The 20,802-nt window shown below is 38.8% G+C and overlaps 1 protein-coding gene across 1 annotated transcript; it reads right to left on the bottom strand.

Annotated features, from left to right (window-relative positions):
* Nucleotides 1-5: 5 nt before the first annotated feature.
* On the bottom strand, nt 6-19,030 carry LOC139735381 (uncharacterized; the record flags this gene model as incomplete). The annotated part of the gene is made up of 3 exons (XM_071646131.1): nt 18,819-19,030; nt 6,927-7,000; nt 6-4,502 (listed from the first exon to the last, which is right to left on the bottom strand). Coding segments are annotated over exons 2-3 (4,569 nt in total), but the record flags the coding sequence as incomplete, so codon positions are not given.
* Nucleotides 19,031-20,802: the final 1,772 nt, after the last annotated feature.

The following is a 20,802-nucleotide window of genomic DNA, read 5'->3' as shown; positions in this document are numbered from 1 at the left end:
CAGCATCCCCACTGCCCAGTGGAAAGCCTGCAGCAAGTGTTGCCAGTTGGACATTGTGCTGTTCCACCAGGACATACAACCCCTACTCCAACTTCTCTTGAAGGAGTCTTTTCAAACCAAGCCAATATGTCATTACCTCTTGTACAGGTTCCAGCTGATGTATCACATGTGTAACCATTGGGACAGCAGTGAAGACCATCACTACAACACACAGCATTTGGCAATGGACAACATCCCCACTGCCCGGTAGAAAGCCTGCAGCAAGTGTTGCCATCTGGACATTCTGAACTTCCATCAGGACAAATCACACTCTCAACCATTATTGGATTTGCAACAGATTTGTCAGTCCAAGAGATAACTTCATTGCCTCTTGTGCAAGTTCCTGTGGAAACTACACAAGTATATCCACTGGGACAGCAATGAAGGCCATCACTACAGCAGACTGCATTTGGTAATGGACAGCATCCCCATTGTCCAGTGGAAAGCCTGCAGCAAGTGTTGCCAGTTGGACATTGTGCTGTTCCACCAGGACATACAACCTCTACTCCAACTTCTCTTGAAGGAGTCTTTTCAAACCAAGTCAATATGTCATTACCTCTTGTACAGGTTCCAGCTGATGTATCACATGTGTAACCATTGGGACAGCAGTGAAGACCATCACTACAACACACAGCGTTTGGCAAAGGACAACATCCCCACTGCCCGGTAGAAAGTTTGCAGCAAGTGTTACCATCTGGACATTCAGAACTTCCATCAGGACAAATCACACTCTCAACCTTTATTGGATTTGCAACAGACTTCTCAGACCAAGAGATAACTTCATTGCCTCTTGTGCAAGTTCCTGTGGAAACTACACAAGTGTATCCACTGGGACAACAGTGGAGTCCATCGCTACAGCAGACTGCATTTGGCAATGGACAGCATCCCCACTGCCCAGTGGAAAGCCTGCAGCAAGTGTTGCCAGTTGGACATTGTGCTGTTCCACCAGGACATACAACCTCTACTCCAACTTCTCTTGAAGGAGTCTTTTCATACCAAGTCATGACATCATTTCCTCTGGTACATGTTCCAGCTGATGTGTCACATGTGTAACCATTGGGACAGCAGTGAAGACCATCACTGCAACAGACTGCATTTGGCAAAGGACAACATCCCCACTGCCCAGTAGAAAGTTTGCAGCAAGTGTTACCATCTGGACATTCTGAACTTCCATCAGGACAAATCACACTCTCAACCTTTATTGGATTTGCAACAGATTTCTCAATCCAAGATATGACTTCATTTCCTCTTGTGCAAGTTCCTGTGGAAACTACACAAGTGTAGCCGCTGGGACAGCAGTGGAGGCCATCACTACAGCAGACTGCATTTGGCAATGGACAGCATCCCCACTGCCCAGTGGAAAGCCTGCAGCAAGTGTTGCCAGTTGGACATTGTGCTGTTCCACCAGGACATACAACCTCTACTCCAACTTCTCTTGAAGGAGTCTTTTCAAACCAAGCCAATATGTCATTACCTCTTGTACAGGTTCCAGCTGATGTATCACATGTGTAACCATTGGGACAGCAGTGAAGACCATCACTACAACACACAGCATTTGGCAATGGACAACATCCCCACTGCCCGGTAGAAAGCCTGCAGCAAGTGTTGCCATCTGGACATTCTGAACTTCCATCAGGACAAATCACACTCTCAACCTTTATTGGATTTGCAACAGATTTGTCAGTCCAAGAGATAACTTCATTGCCTCTTGTGCAAGTTCCTGTGGAAACTACACAAGTATATCCACTGGGACAGCAATGAAGGCCATCACTACAGCAGACTGCATTTGGTAATGGACAGCATCCCCATTGTCCAGTGGAAAGCCTGCAGCAAGTGTTGCCAGTTGGACATTGTGCTGTTCCACCAGGACATACAACCTCTACTCCAACTTCTCTTGAAGGAGTCTTTTCAAACCAAGTCAATATGTCATTACCTCTTGTACAGGTTCCAGCTGATGTATCACATGTGTAACCATTGGGACAGCAGTGAAGACCATCACTACAACACACAGCGTTTGGCAAAGGACAACATCCCCACTGCCCGGTAGAAAGTTTGCAGCAAGTGTTACCATCTGGACATTCAGAACTTCCATCAGGACAAATCACACTCTCAACCTTTATTGGATTTGCAACAGACTTCTCAGACCAAGAGATAACTTCATTGCCTCTTGTGCAAGTTCCTGTGGAAACTACACAAGTGTATCCACTGGGACAACAGTGGAGTCCATCGCTACAGCAGACTGCATTTGGCAATGGACAGCATCCCCATTGCCCAGTGGAAAGCCTGCAGCAAGTGTTGCCAGTTGGACATTGTGCTGTTCCACCAGGACATACAACCTCTACTCCAACTTCTCTTGAAGGAGTCTTTTCATACCAAGTCATGACATCATTTCCTCTGGTACATGTTCCAGCTGATGTGTCACATGTGTAACCATTGGGACAGCAGTGAAGACCATCACTGCAACAGACTGCATTTGGCAAAGGACAACATCCCCACTGCCCAGTAGAAAGTTTGCAGCAAGTGTTACCATCTGGACATTCTGAACTTCCATCAGGACAAATCACACTCTCAACCTTTATTGGATTTGCAACAGATTTCTCAATCCAAGATATGACTTCATTTCCTCTTGTGCAAGTTCCTGTGGAAACTACACAAGTGTAGCCGCTGGGACAGCAGTGGAGGCCATCACTACAGCAGACTGCATTTGGCAATGGACAGCATCCCCACTGCCCAGTGGAAAGCCTGCAGCAAGTGTTGCCAGTTGGACATTGTGCTGTTCCACCAGGACATACAACCTCTACTCCAACTTCTCTTGAAGGAGTCTTTTCAAACCAAGCCAATATGTCATTACCTCTTGTACAGGTTCCAGCTGATGTATCACATGTGTAACCATTGGGACAGCAGTGAAGACCATCACTACAACACACAGCATTTGGCAATGGACAACATCCCCACTGCCCGGTAGAAAGCCTGCAGCAAGTGTTGCCATCTGGACATTCTGAACTTCCATCAGGACAAATCACACTCTCAACCATTATTGGATTTGCAACAGATTTGTCAGTCCAAGAGATAACTTCATTGCCTCTTGTGCAAGTTCCTGTGGAAACTACACAAGTATATCCACTGGGACAGCAATGAAGGCCATCACTACAGCAGACTGCATTTGGTAATGGACAGCATCCCCATTGTCCAGTGGAAAGCCTGCAGCAAGTGTTGCCAGTTGGACATTGTGCTGTTCCACCAGGACATACAACCTCTACTCCAACTTCTCTTGAAGGAGTCTTTTCAAACCAAGCCAATATGTCATTACCTCTTGTACAGGTTCCAGCTGATGTATCACATGTGTAACCATTGGGACAGCAGTGAAGACCATCACTACAACACACAGCATTTGGCAATGGACAACATCCCCACTGCCCGGTAGAAAGCCTGCAGCAAGTGTTGCCATCTGGACATTCAGAACTTCCATCAGGACAAATCACACTCTCAACCATTATTGGATTTGCAACAGATTTGTCAGTCCAAGAGATAACTTCATTGCCTCTTGTGCAAGTTCCTGTGGAAACTACACAAGTATATCCACTGGGACAGCAATGAAGGCCATCACTACAGCAGACTGCATTTGGTAATGGACAGCATCCCCATTGTCCAGTGGAAAGCCTGCAGCAAGTGTTGCCAGTTGGACATTGTGCTGTTCCACCAGGACATACAACCTCTACTCCAACTTCTCTTGAAGGAGTCTTTTCATACCAAGTCAAGACATCATTTCCTCTGGTACATGTTCCAGCTGATGTGTCACATGTGTAACCACTGGGGCAGCAGTGAAGATCATCACTACAACACACAGCGTTTGGCAAAGGACAACATCCCCACTGCCCAGTAGAAAGTTTGCAGCAAGTGTTGCCGTCTGGACATTCAGAACTTCCATCAGGACAAATCACACTCTCAACCTTTATTGGATTTGCAACAGATTTCTCAATCCAAGAGATGACTTCATTGCCTCTTGTGCAAGTTCCTGTGGAAACTACACAAGTATATCCACTTGGACAGCAGTGGAGTCCATCGCTACAGCAGACTGCATTTGGCAATGGACAGCATCCCCATTGCCCAGTGGAAAGCCTGCAGCAAGTGTTGCCAGTTGGACATTGTGCTGTTCCACCAGGACATACAACCTCTACTCCAACTTCTCTTGAAGGAGTCTTTTCATACCAAGTCATGACATCATTTCCTCTTGTACAGGTTCCAGCTGATGTGTCACATGTGTAGCCACTGGGGCAGCAGTGAAGACCATCACTGCAACACACAGCGTTTGGCAAAGGACAACATCCCCACTGCCCGGTAGAAAGTTTGCAGCAAGTGTTGCCATCTGGACATTCAGAACTTCCATCAGGACAAATCACACTCTCAACATGTTGTGGAGACAGTTCTGCTTCACTGATGCCTGCATGTTTCAGCACGTGCACCTGCAATGCAAAGGGAACAAAGTTTGAAATCAAACAAATTAGGATATTTTTCTAAGAATAGAGCGATTTTCATGCTATGTCTACTGACCTTGATTCAAATCATCCCTAAAATACATATTAAGAATGAATGAAATTTGAACAAAACTCATGAACGGTATATAATCTGATAATGTTACCAGTAAAATGCATACAGGAAGATGAAGCACTAGTGCAATGCTGCTGAATTCAAAGTACCCTCCATTTACAGTGGAAACTCGATATAACGAGATGGTCGGGACCGAGTCATTTTCCTCGTTATAGCCGATATCTCGTTATATCAGTAGGCATAAAAGAAGGCATAACATAAAGACATTAATTTGCACATGTGGGACTACCCATCATATTTCAATCAATACTGATAACTTGATATTAATGTGTGAGGTATTTACTCACCTTAATGGGTAAGAAGATGTTTTTCGCCAAGGAAATCCAATATCAAGAATGTGTTTCTTATTGATTGTAGATGTTTGAATCTATAAATTTATATACACTGTAGCTTGCGATTGTATCAAGATCGTCTGTGGATTGGTATGTGGTTATCGTATGGGTGTGTGTTGTGTGGAAAGCTTGAATATGGTCTGCACAATGCTATGTGTGTAAGTGACACATTCTGTATGTACATTATGACTGCGTGTGTGTGAAGATGGGGAATTCCCTACGTAGAAGGCCAATCACAGCATCAGATTGCCTCACACCTGCTAAACGTCATGATGATGTCATGTATACATATGGCCGTCCCACCACATTTTCTGCATGTACAGTATCAGTGTGCGCGCACACACACACTTACACGTAAAACATGCAGTGCTAGCTGGGGTGCACTGAAGAAAATGATTATGTGTGTACAGGACAGTTTTTGGCGCATCAAGCTTTACAATATCGGAAGATGATAGCACAGGCGAAATAAAGCTTTACCGAAGGCATTTTGCTTTACCTCGCTATAGCAGGTTTGATTGACTATGTTTTTCTTTGTTTGGAAGTAACAAAATTTATCTCGTTATAGCAGTTATTTCGTTATAGCCGATCTCGCTATAAGAGTAGCATTTTACATAGGCTTGTGTGGAAGGAAATTTGGGACCGGGAAAATTTCCTCGTTATAACCGATATCTCGTTATAACAGTGTTCGTTATACCGAGTTTCCCCTGTATTTCACTGCCATACTCTACCATCATGGCAAAGTTTGAAACCACACAAGCACACACACACACACACACACACACACACACATACACACAAAGTACAAATGTGAGGAAAAGTAAAGTTTTAGATATTTCTGGAAAACAGTCATATTGGCACTAGTTACAACTGATGAAAATAAGATAAAGTGATAAGATCACCTCAGACATCTCCATGAAATATCTACTAAATTTCCTTTGTCAACACTAGATAGTTCCTTTGTCAACACTAGATAAAAGAAACAATTACTTAAATGGAGACGACTGCTGTTGACATTATACAACAAAAACACATTTTTTTTTTTGCAGTAAAAACAAATGGGACAGGTTTGAGGCGATGTCATCACTGCTCTAGGAATCTGATTTGCATGATGTGGTTGCAACCGATATCACTGAGTCTCCAGGTGAAACTTTACTTTACTGCAACTTTTGAATAGTTTTGGTCTGGCTTTAATGAAACTTTTATCATCATCATTAATTTCACTGGAGTCATTACATTTAATAGATTGAATGGCAATCAAAGTGAATTTGACCCTGAAAAGATTGTTCCTCAAAAGGAAAAATACAAAAAACACAGAAACAGCGAGCATCACGCCTCTTGCACCTTCCTGGGCAAAGGTTCAAAACCAGAAAATGACAGTGTAAATATTTTGGACTAATAAGTTTTGATTATTAGAATGTTGATAAATCTTTAATACACGACATGTGACCAGCTAAAGATAGCCACATTTTGCTCCCAGAAATATGATATCGATTGCACAGTACTACTCAATGCTGTTGTACCATGAAGATAACAAACACTGAAATCACTTGGGTCTTTAAACAAAGAACATGTCTTTCTCTAGCTTTGGTAGTTTTGATGGCATGACTTGTTAACCCACAAATCCAAGTCTGAATGCTTTCTGCATGAATCATCTCACACCCAACAACTTTACATCCTTAACATGCCCTGGGTAAGAAACTTGGAGTAAATATTTCCACAGTTATATAAAATCAGGACAGTATTGAGACTTTGAAAGCTCTTACATGAACGTCCTGGTGCCTATAAAATGAAATTCAATTTGCTCAGTTGCAAACTTGCATTAGTTACGTAGCTTCCTGAAAAAAAAAAAATCACTTTCCCACCAGGGTCAATTCTTCTTTTAAAAACACTGCAACACTAACCCAACTTTAAAGATGCTAAATGTGAATAGTTTCAAGAATAACTTACGTCTTCATTTGGTCCATAGGGCACACCAAATGTTGCTGGCAGCAAAACTGCCAGGAGTAGCATGAACTTCATACCTGAAGATGGAAAGAAAGAGAGATGTTTCCACTTGTTATAAGGGTTTGACATGCTTTGCACTTGTTTTCTCTCAGAAGTCAGGGGAAGGATTCACTTGAACTTTAATCATAATCATAATCATAATGAGCACACAAAATAATGTGTATATAAAATGTCAAATTATTCCCAATAAGTCAGGCCACAGCATTCTCCACGAAAACCTTCAGAATTTTGCTTCTAACTTTAACAAAAATTTACTTAAACAGCAAATTTAACAAAAATTCAAATGAACTAGAACTGAAACTTGGCAAACAGTGACGATATCTGACTAATTAAAAAGTGTGTTTTATAACCAAGGAAGTGAGCTTTCATGAGATTATCAATAAACAAATCAGTTTCACATTACATTTGATTTTTGAGGCACACTGTAAAAATACTATTCTTCAGAGTTGCATGTCTCGTAATGCACCTTACAGTGAAAATGTAAAGCATATTTAAAGTCATATGGTATGGTAGAGATTTCATCAAAATTGGACATGAAATGAAGTCATGAAATTAAAAGTTCCCATGTTTTACAAATCAGATATGTATGTTATGAGCGCATACTGAAATTGGCAGCTCCCAGTGATGATGTCATTCTCTCACAAGTCTCCCATTGCACGTTAAGCAAACCTGTGCTACAGTTTGACATTAAGTCAATGTGTAAAAGAAGTATACTTCATATCAAATTATTGTGGTCTTTTATTAATATATAACTATGAAGCAAATTATTGTGGTCTTGTGATTATCAAGGAAATTATTGTGGTCTTCTAATTATCTGGCAAATTTGTACATACCTTATATCTAGCAATAGCAAAAGTTAATTCAGGAGGACAGAAAATTCCCTTGCAGGTGTAAAATAAAATATTAAAAATTATTGTCTTAAAGGAAACCAAAACCCAATGAGAAATGTGGATTGACTGAAAGCAGCAACATTAGAAGAACACATCAGTGAAAGTTTGAGGAAAATCGAACAATCAATGCAAAAGTTATGAATTTTTACAGTTTTTGGTGTTGCAATGACTGGATAAGGAGACTACTTCAGTATATGACATCATGTATGGATAACAATATAAAGAAAATATAGAGAAAATTCAACATGCTTTCAGTTTTCTTGAAAGAGCACTTGACTAACCGCTTTCAGAAAGCAGGGGGGAATAATGACTACCCTTAACATATGTCTATCAAGTTGATGGAATGTGTTATTTTTGCAAAAAAATGAATTTTTTGTGGAATTCTCTTTATATTTTCTTTATATTGTTTTCCACACATGATGTCATGGACTCTCGCAGTCTTCTTATCCAGTGATTACAACACCAAAACTCTAATAATTAATAACTTTTGCATTGATTGTCCGACTTTCCTCAAACTTTCATCAATGTGTTCTACTAATGTTACTGCTTTCACTCAATCCATATTGCTCTTTGGGTTTTGGTTTCCTTTAATCACATTTTGTGGGCAAACTAATGGGAGAGTTATGAAGTGATGGTTTCTGATTGCATGTACTTGGCATACAAATGAGACACCTTAAAATTCTTTTACTTCCTACTTTTTGTCCAATTTTGATGAAATGTGTACCATTGCTTGTCTGCTTCTCTCCAACTTGTACGTTACGGAAATTGCACATTAATTGCTTCATTCCTATTTTTCTTGAGATCTAATCTTCACGTTGTATATCTAAGCAGACATGAATGTGATGTTTTTAGATTTTAATAGTTTGTTGAGTCACTGATTAATACATAAAAATTCTAACTTCAAGCTTTTACAGACTTCTCACGTGAGACAAATCAAGGGCATCAACACAAAGATGCAAATGCCCTTGGCAAAATTTCAGTTAGTAGGATGAAATGCAAGTGTGGTTTTGGTTTCTGTGTAGTTGCAGAGAAATAAAGTTTTTATACCTCAATATAAGTGACAACTAAGAGTTAAGTGTTGCATTAACAATTGTGTGCCTATCACAATACTCCATTCTTGTAAATCTAAAAAATGACAAAGCCTCTGGTATAAACTGCTTACTGTGAATACCTAATTTATAACTGCAACCTCATCTAGAGTGAAAATTGAGAATTCTATTATGTTGTTTCTTTGCTAAATTTTGTTTTAATGATAAGATTAAAGAGAAAGTGCACAATTGAGAAAAACATTTAAACAAGAGTCAAATCAACTAAAGCCTATAAAGATTTTGCTCAATGAGTTCTTGGTACAGGTGTAGGCACAATACTCCATTCTTTTAAATCCCCAAAATGACAAAGCCTATAGTATAAACTGCTTACTGCGAATACCTACCGTAATTAATAATTGTAACCTCATCTAGAGTGAAAACTGAGAATTCTATTATGTTGTTTCTTTGCTAAATTTTGTTTTAATGATATTGAGGATTAAAGAGAAAGTGCACAATTGAGACAAACATTTAAACAAGAATCAAATCAACTGAAGCCTATAAAGATTTTGCTCAATGAGTTCTTGGTAGGTATTGAACCAACACCCAAATGACTAGTTATTATCAATGGTGGAATCTTGATCACAATACCTGTACAACCTTTTATGAGACTCACATTGTGCAGAGCTACCAAGTCTCACGCATTGTGGGTGAGACTCAAGCATTTAGGGTCTGTCTCACGATCTCACGCATGACATCCATTTTTCTCACGCTTTGGGAGCATAGCTTAAAGGATTAAAGTGAGAGTTGCAATTGAAGGCATATTTCCCTTTTGTCTTTCAAAATAAGTAAAAAATAGTCACTTAAGTATGCACCAGCTTGCACCATAAAGATTGAACAAGCTCCCTATACCGTGGGAGGGCGGACACCCCCCCCCCCCCTCATCACCTCCCCTCGTTCAGTCGCTTCGCTCCCTCGCTTATGCACATGCGTGCGCGCCGAGATGCTGAGTCATGAAAATCTCACTCATAAAATTTTTTTGAACTTGGCATAGTGTGACAGTCACATGTCTCTTTAATAGGCAGGGCTACACATTAACCCATTTTTTTCTACTGGTCTGACTTGTCTGCTGGACCAGTAGGTATCCAGTTTTTCTTTTTTTTTACTGGTCCATTCCTGAAAAAGTTACTGGTCCAAGAGTGATTTTAACTGGTCAGGGACCGTCAAACCAGTGTCAGTGTGCAGCATTGTCTTAGGTTAACATTACTGGGAAAAGAAAACAACACAGATAGACTTAAATTTCTCAGTTTAGTTTCTGCATACCATATTTGCAGACAAGTAAGCAGCACTTTCTTTTTTTTTAATTGTGTTAATGCAGAAAAAGGGGGTGTGGCTTAAACACAGGTATTGGAAAAATCAGTCTAAAACCTGAGCATTCCATGTAATTATCCAATATTCATATGGCAATACCTCCATTCACAATTCTTGCAGTTATATGTTTAAACAAGCAAACTATTTCAATATCATCATTTCAGTGTAATTTGCTCATAAAAAATTCAGCATTTTCAAGCAGATATGTGCCAGTGATATCTCTATCACAGCCTCTGCTTTGATGGCACTGCAGCCTGGTATTACTAAAGCATGTGCTCAAGTACAAAAGTAGAAAGAACGAAAGCGAATACCATAATTCATACCAGCAATTACTCACCTGCAAATATGGTAAGCCTTTGACAAAGAATGAATCTGAAGGGGTCAGAAATTTGCATGGACTTTCATAAAGGTGACTATCTCTGACCTGAGGTGTTTTTTTTTTTCCTCCCACTGAGGACCTAAAAATAAGGTGCGGCTTACATGATGGAAAATACGGTAAGTAGGACCTACTTCCTTCATTACTGGGGTACTGTAAATTGGATTCCTGCTTGGGTACGCAATTTCAAAAATTGCTAAGAATTACATAAATTGCTTGTATTGGGCCAGAAAGTAAGATTTCTGACAAACTACAACTTGTGCTTTAATACTATAAAGGTGAACATTTTCATGCAAGCGATTTTTGCACTCAACCATGTAAGATGAAATTTACGTGATTTTAAATCCACAAAAACAAAACATTGAATAGTGTTTCATATTTCTCAATGGTTTTAACAAATTCACATGCTTCAATTTTCAAGCTAATTTCTTGTTGCATGAAAGCAGATAAATTTCTGTACAGCATTTGTTCGCTTGCTACAGTTTTTTTTTTTAAATCTATAGGGAAATGTATTTCACAAATTTGTTGTTATGACTTGATTGTGGGCAAGCTCGCAGCTTCTTGGTCTAACTTCAAAGGTGCAAGGGACAGCTCATTTGACACATTTTCATTCACTTTGTTATTGTCAACCTCATGTAAGTTTACATACACAAGACCACAGGAAAATCTATTGAACTGTTGTGTCCAGTCAGGAACTTGGTAATACATATAAGCCAAGCATGAGAAACTGACATTTCATTATGCATATGACAAACACACACACATATGCACTGAACATGATCACAAATATTTAAAGTGTACCTATGTTTGCTTAACAGGCATAAATCAACATTGCAAAGCACTGCTGGGTATTTATGCATTCCTGCCTTTTGTTTTTATTATTAACTGTAAAACAACATATCTGTTGATTTTAATAACAATACAATTAACATCCACAGGATTCCTTCAGTTGAGAACATTAATCCTTTCCATATAGGTGATTTGTCAACTGGTAAATATTAATTTACATGCATTTTTTCCAGAATTACATTGTAGCACAAGAATAAGATCGGAACTTGTTAAAATATCAACTTTGAAGCAAAGTTATTTTATCTGTGAACATGCTTTTTGCCCTATCTTGTAAACAGAGTGAGGCCATTAACTCTAGTTTAAAGTACCCACATGTTTCCAACTTTGGATCATCTTGTGGACCCACTCACTTTTGGATGTGCAATTCGAGTCACAAATACATTACATTGCCCTGTGTATGTGATTTTACACGTAGTTGCATAAAAAATGTTTTGCTTCAATTCGAACACCAACATTACAATTACCAAAATGTTGTCATCACAACTTTGACAACCCATTAAGGATGACTGTATTGCAACTTTCAAATGAATGAGTGTCCCTCAGTGGAACAGGAGATCTGTGTATCTATATAAAGAATGAGGGATAATTCTTTCAGATGGAACCAACCTGTCGAGCCATGCAACCTGGAAATGTTGGAGAGGAAGTGGCACAAGTATCCGCTGATGGCAGCAGTGTCATGGACCTAAATGGACAGCTACTGACACAAACTGATTTGAGGCTCCTTCGAAAAATATAGATCACATGCTGACATAATAATAATAATAATACATTCTGCTTATATAGCGCATGTTACACTGAAGTCTCTATGCGCTGTTAACATATCTGTTTATCTCAAGGATGTGTGTAGACGGAGTGCTGAGATAGGCACAAATGTGAAATGCTCAATGTGTGTACGTGTAGTTGGAGCATGGCATGGCCTGCGCTTTTTGTTACTTCGAAGTGAGTGGGTCCAAAAAGCTATCTCATTTAAAACATTACAGAGAGAGAGAGAGAGGGAAAAAAATGGTGGACATCTGAGTGCTTTCAGAGCTACAATCAATATAACAATCTCACTTCTTCCCCCACCCCCCCCTCCCTTTTTTTCCCCCCTCTCCTCTCTCTTCTCTCACAGGGTAAAGTCAGTGTCTGGTTGTATGAGCAAATAGAATGCTGAGGCAATGCACAACCAGGAAGCTACTTCACACAAAGTTAAACACTTCGTCTTGGTATTATTTGCCATTCAATGTGTCAAGGTCCTTTTGGAATTAGTTTATGAATTATGCTGCGTTGGTGGTGCCCCCCCCCCCCCCCCCCAGTTATTCATCATCTCCAATGTGACTATGCATTGCAAAACCAACACAAAGTCACAAGACATGGATTTTTTTTTTGTGAAGGGCAAATTTTGAAATGAGCAGACTCTAAGCTTTTACATGATTTATTTATAAACTCAATGGCAATGGACTTTCCCGACCTATCAAAATAATGAGAAGAAAATACACACTCTGGTAAAGTGTTTGCTGAGAGAACAGAGGCTTTGAAATTTTGAATCTGAACAAAGGCATACATAGACAGAAGATCAAAGTACTTGGATACCAATACATGCAGCTTATGAGCCTGTGAGTTAGAAATAGGTTTTGATATCCATTAAAGTTTTGTATTTCATTTTCGGATTAACGAACCTTCTGAATAATGCCACAAATGTTCAGATTAACGAACCCTTTTTCATTTTCGGATTAACGAACCTCTAGGTATAAAGAATTTGTGTGTTTCCGAATAACGAAACTTCGGAATAACGAACCTTCGGAATAACAAACAGCACCCCCAGAAGGTACCCAGTTTTTCCAGTTTTACTTGTCCATTAGGCCTCCTGAAAAAGTTACTGGTCCGACAGTTATTTTTACCAGTCTGGACGGTCGCACCAGTGCCAGTGTGCAGCGCTGTCTACACTGTATGATGTATATTCATAGACCTAGATTCAGATTTAAAACACTGAGAGTTATGTCAATTCTATAACTGAAGCCTGAGGGTTTTCCAAAACAAGAAGAAATGTTAATTCAATGGATTTTGCATTGAGTCTGGTGAGTTGAGTTATGTGCATTGCTATGTTAGTATGTAAATCAAAGTGAAAACTTGAAAACTCTTTGGTATCAACTCGGACCATAACTGTGACCAGCCAGAACGCGAAGCGCTACAGGCCGCTCCCATAGTACAACGCTGTACAACCCAGAGGGACAACTCGTCCCGCCATCAAAGCGAGGCCAAAATTGTCCGCGAGTCCGAGTTTATTCTGACCCCGATTGGGTAAGTTCTGAGACTGCAACTCCAGCGAACCCTTTGGTTATTATTTCGCATTTTAAAATAGATTTTGAAATACCGTGGTAGATATTGATTGAACAGAGCCCAATTGAACAGGTTTAAGCCTAGTACATATATATGAACATTTGCGCACACACACACACACACACACACACATAATACACAAAGAGCTATTTAGTACTTCTATCAAGCCACAAACTTTCCCTTCAAATACAATACTCGCCACATGCAAAGAAAAAAATATATGTACTTTTCTTTTTTTTTTTAATTTTTTTTTTTTTTTTTTAGAAAGGAGGAGGCAAAGTCAGTTGGCAGTCTCACTCTGGTCACCATTCTTTTCTCTTTTTCGTTTTAAGGTCAACCTTCGTCCACTGTTGACTGCACGGATAAACTCAAAAAAATTGTGTGCCTACAAGGGTCAACTATATGAAATAAACCTGTTTATCACATGCTCTCTGTAAAACATGACAAAAAGAAGAAGTAGTAGAGGACTGCAAACATGTGGTCACATGTTCTGAGGCCAATCAAGTCATCTCTCAAGTGCATAGAGTGACGCATGTGTGACGTTTGCTCAACTGTGTTAATCAAACTCGACTGTTTACACTTGTAAACTTTGTCCCACTGTCAACTGCAATAATCCAATGACCCACGTGACACAACTGTCTACCATGTGGGGGGCGTAGGATTGCTTTATGGGTTCTTAATGTGGTAACCGATTTTTAGCTGGCCTTTATCTTCTAATGTACATGTATAGCATTCTCACAGATGGAATTAGATTGACAGTCGATTTTTCAGTCCATGTTAATGCAACCATGGACATGTTTTCAGAAAAGATTATTTATTTAGTTTTTGATTTCTCAAGTCTTTCTAAGATTTGGGCATCTTGAGGTTGTAGCCTATATATCGTTGTTGATTTCCAAGAAACAAAGTGACAGTTTTAACTCTACATGAACATCATGGTGAGGTGACATGTTCATCATCGGAATGTTTAGCAAATTAAATTATAAAATGGAACTATAGCAGAGAGCTAATTTACACTGGAGATGTCTTTCACTTTTAGCAAAGAAGGGTTTTATCTCTAAGAGCAGACTGTCCCGACGTGCCTGCTGATAAGCTATCACATATTCTTAGATGCTAGGTCATATCTCATAATCCCCCCCCCCCCATCTTGGTTTAGTAATCAGCTTGAACAATACAGTCTGCCTTTAATGTTAATTTAAAAGCAAATACATAGCACAGTCTTGACAAGAGAGATTTGGCACGTACCCTTGTCATACAGTGAGAAACTGCAGCAAATGTACATTTGTTCATTCCTTGCAGTTCCTCTCTTCTTAATTCCTGAAAGGTGTGCTGCCAAAATGGTTTGCAGTTTTCTGTAAAAGTGGATATTTCCTAGAGTAATTTTTCGCGCTCAGCTGGGTATGAAAGATGAATTTCGCACGCTTTGAATCATTCCGCGGAATCAAAACATCAACTACACAAACAAATGGCATGCAAAACAATTAGCGCGCTTTTATTTTCGGGCTAATTATTGGTGGTGCGTAATGCGCGAAAATTTGAACACCGCAAAAATTTCCATTTTTACAGTAACACATGGCAGCTGCGAAAGTGTTTCTATCTCTTCTTTACATTAGAATACTAGCAAAGACTACCCTCTATGAAATCAAATTTCGCCAAAATAGTAAAAAGTATTGCGACATAAAGAATTTGAAATTCCCCTACTCACTTAAAATTTAGCAGTGTGTTTCTAGCCATCATGCATTGTACATATTTTCCTAACTTTTTTTCCCTCTTCATCAACTTATTTTCTTTAACACCTGTGAATTGAAGTAATTCTGTTCAACTCAATCTTATTAATGATATAAACTTTGTAGTTGGTTGCAGAATACATGTATCCATTTTTCTTGATGGAACACCACCAAACATCACCCTTTTCCTAAACACATAATTGGTACCATATCCTTATCTTCTGGGGATCCATATGTGAAGTTCCAATCCATCATACACTACTGTAAATACCACTTATCATATTAACATGAAATATTAGTCCAAACAGTGGAAGTATCCTCATATTTTAAACTGATCTATCAATTTGATACCATGTCTAGATGTTCCACCAGATGACTGCAGAAGTGACATTTTTTTATACAAATCAGAAACTAAGAATTAGAGGAAAACATTCTATTTGCAAGTCTTCACTTCTCTGCTTTCATTACAATTTTCTACCGTTACCAAAAATGTTTGCTTAATCCATGATACGGTACTAACTTGAACACTGCTTACAGTAACTTTAAGGTGAAACATACAGTGTAGTTGTACAATGTAGTTCTCAGAAGGGTTCAAAATTCATCTTCCCCCATTTTGAATTTGCTTGCAATTAGGATCATAATGCTATAAGCATATCTTTTTGGCTAATATTTCAGATTTCAGTTGTCACCTAACTGAAATTGTGTTATCACAGCATTATTTCAGACATTTTCTATGCATTGATGTGTCCATTTCACAGCAAAAATCAACAGTTTCTGTTGGCCTTTGGAAACTATGCCTAACCGTTAGCGTATGACCTGATTTCCTTCTCTCACAAAGCTGATGTATTGACAGCATATATACACATGTACTTCTTCTTTCAATTTCATTTTCCGACAGTTACCCGTAATCCTATAAATCTATAACATCTTCCTCTTTCCTCACTGCCAACATTCACAGCTCCATCACTATCAGGAACATGTACAGCAATGCTCGACATCAGGGCCGACAGAGGGTTTTCAAAAGTGTGTGTGTGTGTGTGTGGGGGGGGGGGCACTTCTGGGTTTCATGAGCTAACAAGCAAAAAAGAAAAAGAAAAGGTCCTCAGCTCATCTCTCTCCTTCCACTTTTCTTTAGCTGACAAGCAAAAAACATTACCTTACTGCGCGCACACTTCAAGATCTCTATTTCTTTTTTTGTGTGTGTGCCACTTTTTTTTGATGTACTTCTGGGTTGACTGTACAGTTGTACTGTGAGTGAAGGAGCTGGTTGTGGTAGTGTAGTATTAAAGGACAAGTTTACCTTAAATATGTGGATTGACTGAATGCAGCAAATATCATCAGAACACATAAGCAAAATTTTTGTAGGACATTCTGTTCAAAAGTTGTCTGGTTATGATATAAATTTTTAAGTTTTTGTGCAGTCACTGTTGGATGATAAGACTACAATTTGTGATGTCACATGTGTAAAAAGAAAATGGAAGACATAAAAAGATAGTAGACTTCAAAAAAATTTCATTTTTGTTAAGAGTATGCATTCCTCCGACTTCTTCTTCTTCTTCTGATTAAGTCTGCCTCCTTCAATAGACTGAAGATTCTTGCAGACTGGTACTATTTACATTATAATACAATTTATTTACAGATATTTACAAGCACATAGAAAATTTGACGAAAATACTAGCCACTGTGATCAACCGTTAGACGGTTTCGAAATGATCCCACAGATGGCGCTGAAACAATTTCTGACGACAGGGAATTCCAGTTCCTTACAGTTCTTGGGAAGAACGAATGGCGATGCGATTCAGTTCTCGAATATGGTACCTGATAGGAGTGTGGTTGCGAGGCTCTCGTTAACTGAGTAGCCTGTTTGATGATATAGTCCTGTGCTGAAAGAGGAGTGAGATTATTGTGTATTTTGTACATCATAATTAGCCTGTCATTTTCTCTGCGCTGTTCCAGAGTGGTCCAATTAAGTTCTTGTAGCATTTTGGTGACACTCGAGGTGTTATGGTAGCGATTTAAAGTGAATCGCGCAGCTCTTCTCTGGACCATTTCCACTTGGTGGATTAGGTTCTTGGTAGATGGGTCCCAAACTGACTTATGTAAAGGCAATGTTATTCCTCCTGCCTTCGAGAGGCAAATTGAACGATAACATTAGTCCTATGTCCATATACGATATTATTTAAAAGCAAGAAAAATGAAAATACAGAACTTTGTATAATTCAATGTTATGTTGAATTTTCTTTTTACCTGTTCATATAATTCTACCTATAAATGTAACATCACAAGCAGTAGAGCAGTCTTCTCATCCAGCAATGGTGGCAATAAAACTTTAAAAATATGTTAAACTATTAAAATACAATATGAATAGACTGTCTGATTTTCCTCAAAAGTGTAAATGGTTAATGAATTTTTTTACAGAAGATATGCATAACATATTTATTGAATTTCATGTGGAAGTATCGAATTAATTACAGGGAAATTTAAGTTTTATATGATGCTGTGATTTTTTTATGTTAATGTAATTGGTATTTGTTACTGTTAAAATGTTCATATAATGTATGTTGCTTGATGTAATCTATATATTTCTTAATGTGATCCATTACAATTTAGCCTTCGGGCTACTACTTTGCATGTTTGTTCTAATAAACCATTATATTATTAAATCAAATCAAAAACTTTCAATGATGTGTTCTACCGAGTAGGGTTTCTACTGTCATCTGACCATGCTGAAGCATTCTCTCAATCCACACGTTTATTGAGGCTAACTTGTCCTTATTACAGATTGCCCAATCTTCACATTTTAGCTTTAAATTAACACCAATACAATATGGATATTCTATTTCTAAATCAAACAAATGAACGAAACATGCAACATCTTATGCCTGAACTGAAAATGTTTCTGTTTCTGCTTCTGTTCCGTATCAGTTGCGTCAGTATAGAATCAACTAAACTCAGAATTAAAGTTACTTCTAAAGTAAATGTAGGCCTACTCCATCCATCAACAAAGAATTTCTCACATGTGTCGGGAATAGATAGATGAGATGACTGCAGACAAAGAGGGAGCGTCGGAGGAACACTCACTTTCGATAGGTATCGTCTATCGTTTGATGTATTGTATTACTTTGTAAATCTACCCATTATGCTACCAGTAGCAGTAGGACCGTAGCGTACATGTAGTACCACACGTGAGTCCAGGAAGGTGAGTTAGTATTTAATCAATGTGAATAGTATCAAGAATTAAGAAGTAGCTTCTTAATAGTTAATACATGTGTCATATTCACCTGCACTGGTGGTTGCTGTCCACCACTTCGCCAGGTTCTTCAACGGTTATAGCTCGATTCAGTGAACTTCTGGAGACGAGGAACCTCACTCAGGCGACAAATGGCCAAGCCAGGGCGGGCGGCAGTCCAGTTTGTTGGTGTACCGGCTTCACACTCCACCTTTTTGAGCGTTGAGGATACGACCTCCTTACCACACGCCAAAGTGTGTGAATGGTGCACGTACGACTTTCATACGATGTACATCGCATACTCCAGCGACGAGGTCTCGTGATCTGGTTTCTTGATCACATGATTCACTCAGCACTCCGTGTGGTGGGAGTGTTTAGGGACCAAACTTCCCCATTCTATTCCTCTCCTGTGTACTTGTACTCGCTCCGAGGCCCTCGGAATGGACAAAGAAAACAAACCTATCAGCAGCTTGCATTCAATAAGGAAATGTGAATGAGGCGTGTGGGTTTAGTGAATGCTGTCTCAGTGGAGTTCGAGGAAAATAAATGGGACAATACAGTGATTCAAAACGTATAATTTTAGGGAATTTTGATGCCGTTATCGCTGGATATTAAAAGAAGAATGCAACTAGGACAGCAATACAAAGAAAAGGAGAATTCCTCAACATTTTCATTTTTTTTAATGTTATTATAATGACAAGTATACGTGTGCTATTAACATTCTATTTGTTAATGTTATGCAGACCGCACGGTATCTGTTTATCTTGTCTTTTGAATGAGTTAAGTTAAATGCTCTTTCACAATGCCATAAAAGTGGAAAAATAAAAAATGAAAATGTGTTTTGTTTATTCGCTTTATATTTTAATTAGCGCACTTATTTGATTGGATTTTTTGTTTTGTTTGTTTTAATCAGTTTCCCCAGTTATAGTTGGCCTTTAAAAAAATCCGCATTTTAAACTTCTCCTACTCTGATTTATCACGGGACCTGCGGCTGTACAAGCTAATGCTTTAAATGCACGCCCCATCATATTTTTTCGCATCATGACCACAGTTTAATTCGCATGTACACAGACCTTGTGTTTATACCAAATCAAACTTCTGTAGTTCCGATGAAGTCTCATCTAAATTACGCTTTGTATAATTTTCGTATCTATACACTTTATTGTGATATATGTGAGAAATATGAAAATGAATTGAAATGAAATGAAATGAAATGAAAATTGTCACTAGCATCATCTCACGTGAATTGTTGTCGTCTTTATCAAATCAACAAAAGTTTTCAAAATTTTGAATGATTTTTTTTTCCTCAAAGTCCGTAGTGTACACTTCTTGTTCTTATAGTATTACATTCGCTGAATCCATACACTTACACATAGAGATTAGTCTTAGTGTTCATGCTTTGTGAGATCATATGGTTCAATTAAATTCCCCTCAGTCCCTTCTTCAATGGAAAGAATGCCGAGGTGGAAATCAAAAAGCATGAAGTTTATTTTTGGGTATCTTTTATTCATAGAGGGGGGGGGGGGGGTGGAATTGACAGAGAGAGGGAGAAGACCAAAAGGGTTTTGTTTTGTTTTGTTTTGTTCTGTTTTGTTTTGTTTTGTGTGTTTTTTTATTTGCTTTGTTTTTCTTTTGAGGGGTTGGTTCGGTCCGTGATCGATTTATATAATGGTAAAATCCTGTTTACTGCAGGCCAAAGAAAGCCACACTGAGAAGATCATTGTGCGAATAATTCCTAACCATGGGTGAGTTGTGAAAGACAACACTTCAGGCGTCTCGTCTATATATTTACCCTTGAAAATCTTTGCATGAATTGGTCAAAGCTAAACCACGTACCTCGATCGTTGGCCAATAACACATTTGAGTAAAGAAATTTCATCGAGACTAAACAGAAAGAAACAAGATCACGCGGAAGATTATTTATAGCAGTGACCATCAATCACGCGAAACTGAATAGCTCGACCAGAATCTGAATTGTTAGAAGCGGCATGAAAAACAATGCAGAAAAGTGGGGAGTCCGCCTTCTACAGGACTTT

This window comes from Diadema antillarum, unplaced genomic scaffold (genome assembly GCF_040938485.1).
Source record: "Diadema antillarum isolate AM-2024a unplaced genomic scaffold, OU_Dant_1.0 seq00000573_RagTag, whole genome shotgun sequence".
NCBI lineage: Eukaryota > Metazoa > Echinodermata > Echinoidea > Diadematoida > Diadematidae > Diadema > Diadema antillarum.
Note: the sequence above shows the minus strand (reverse complement) of the source record. Positions and strands in the feature narration are given on the sequence as shown.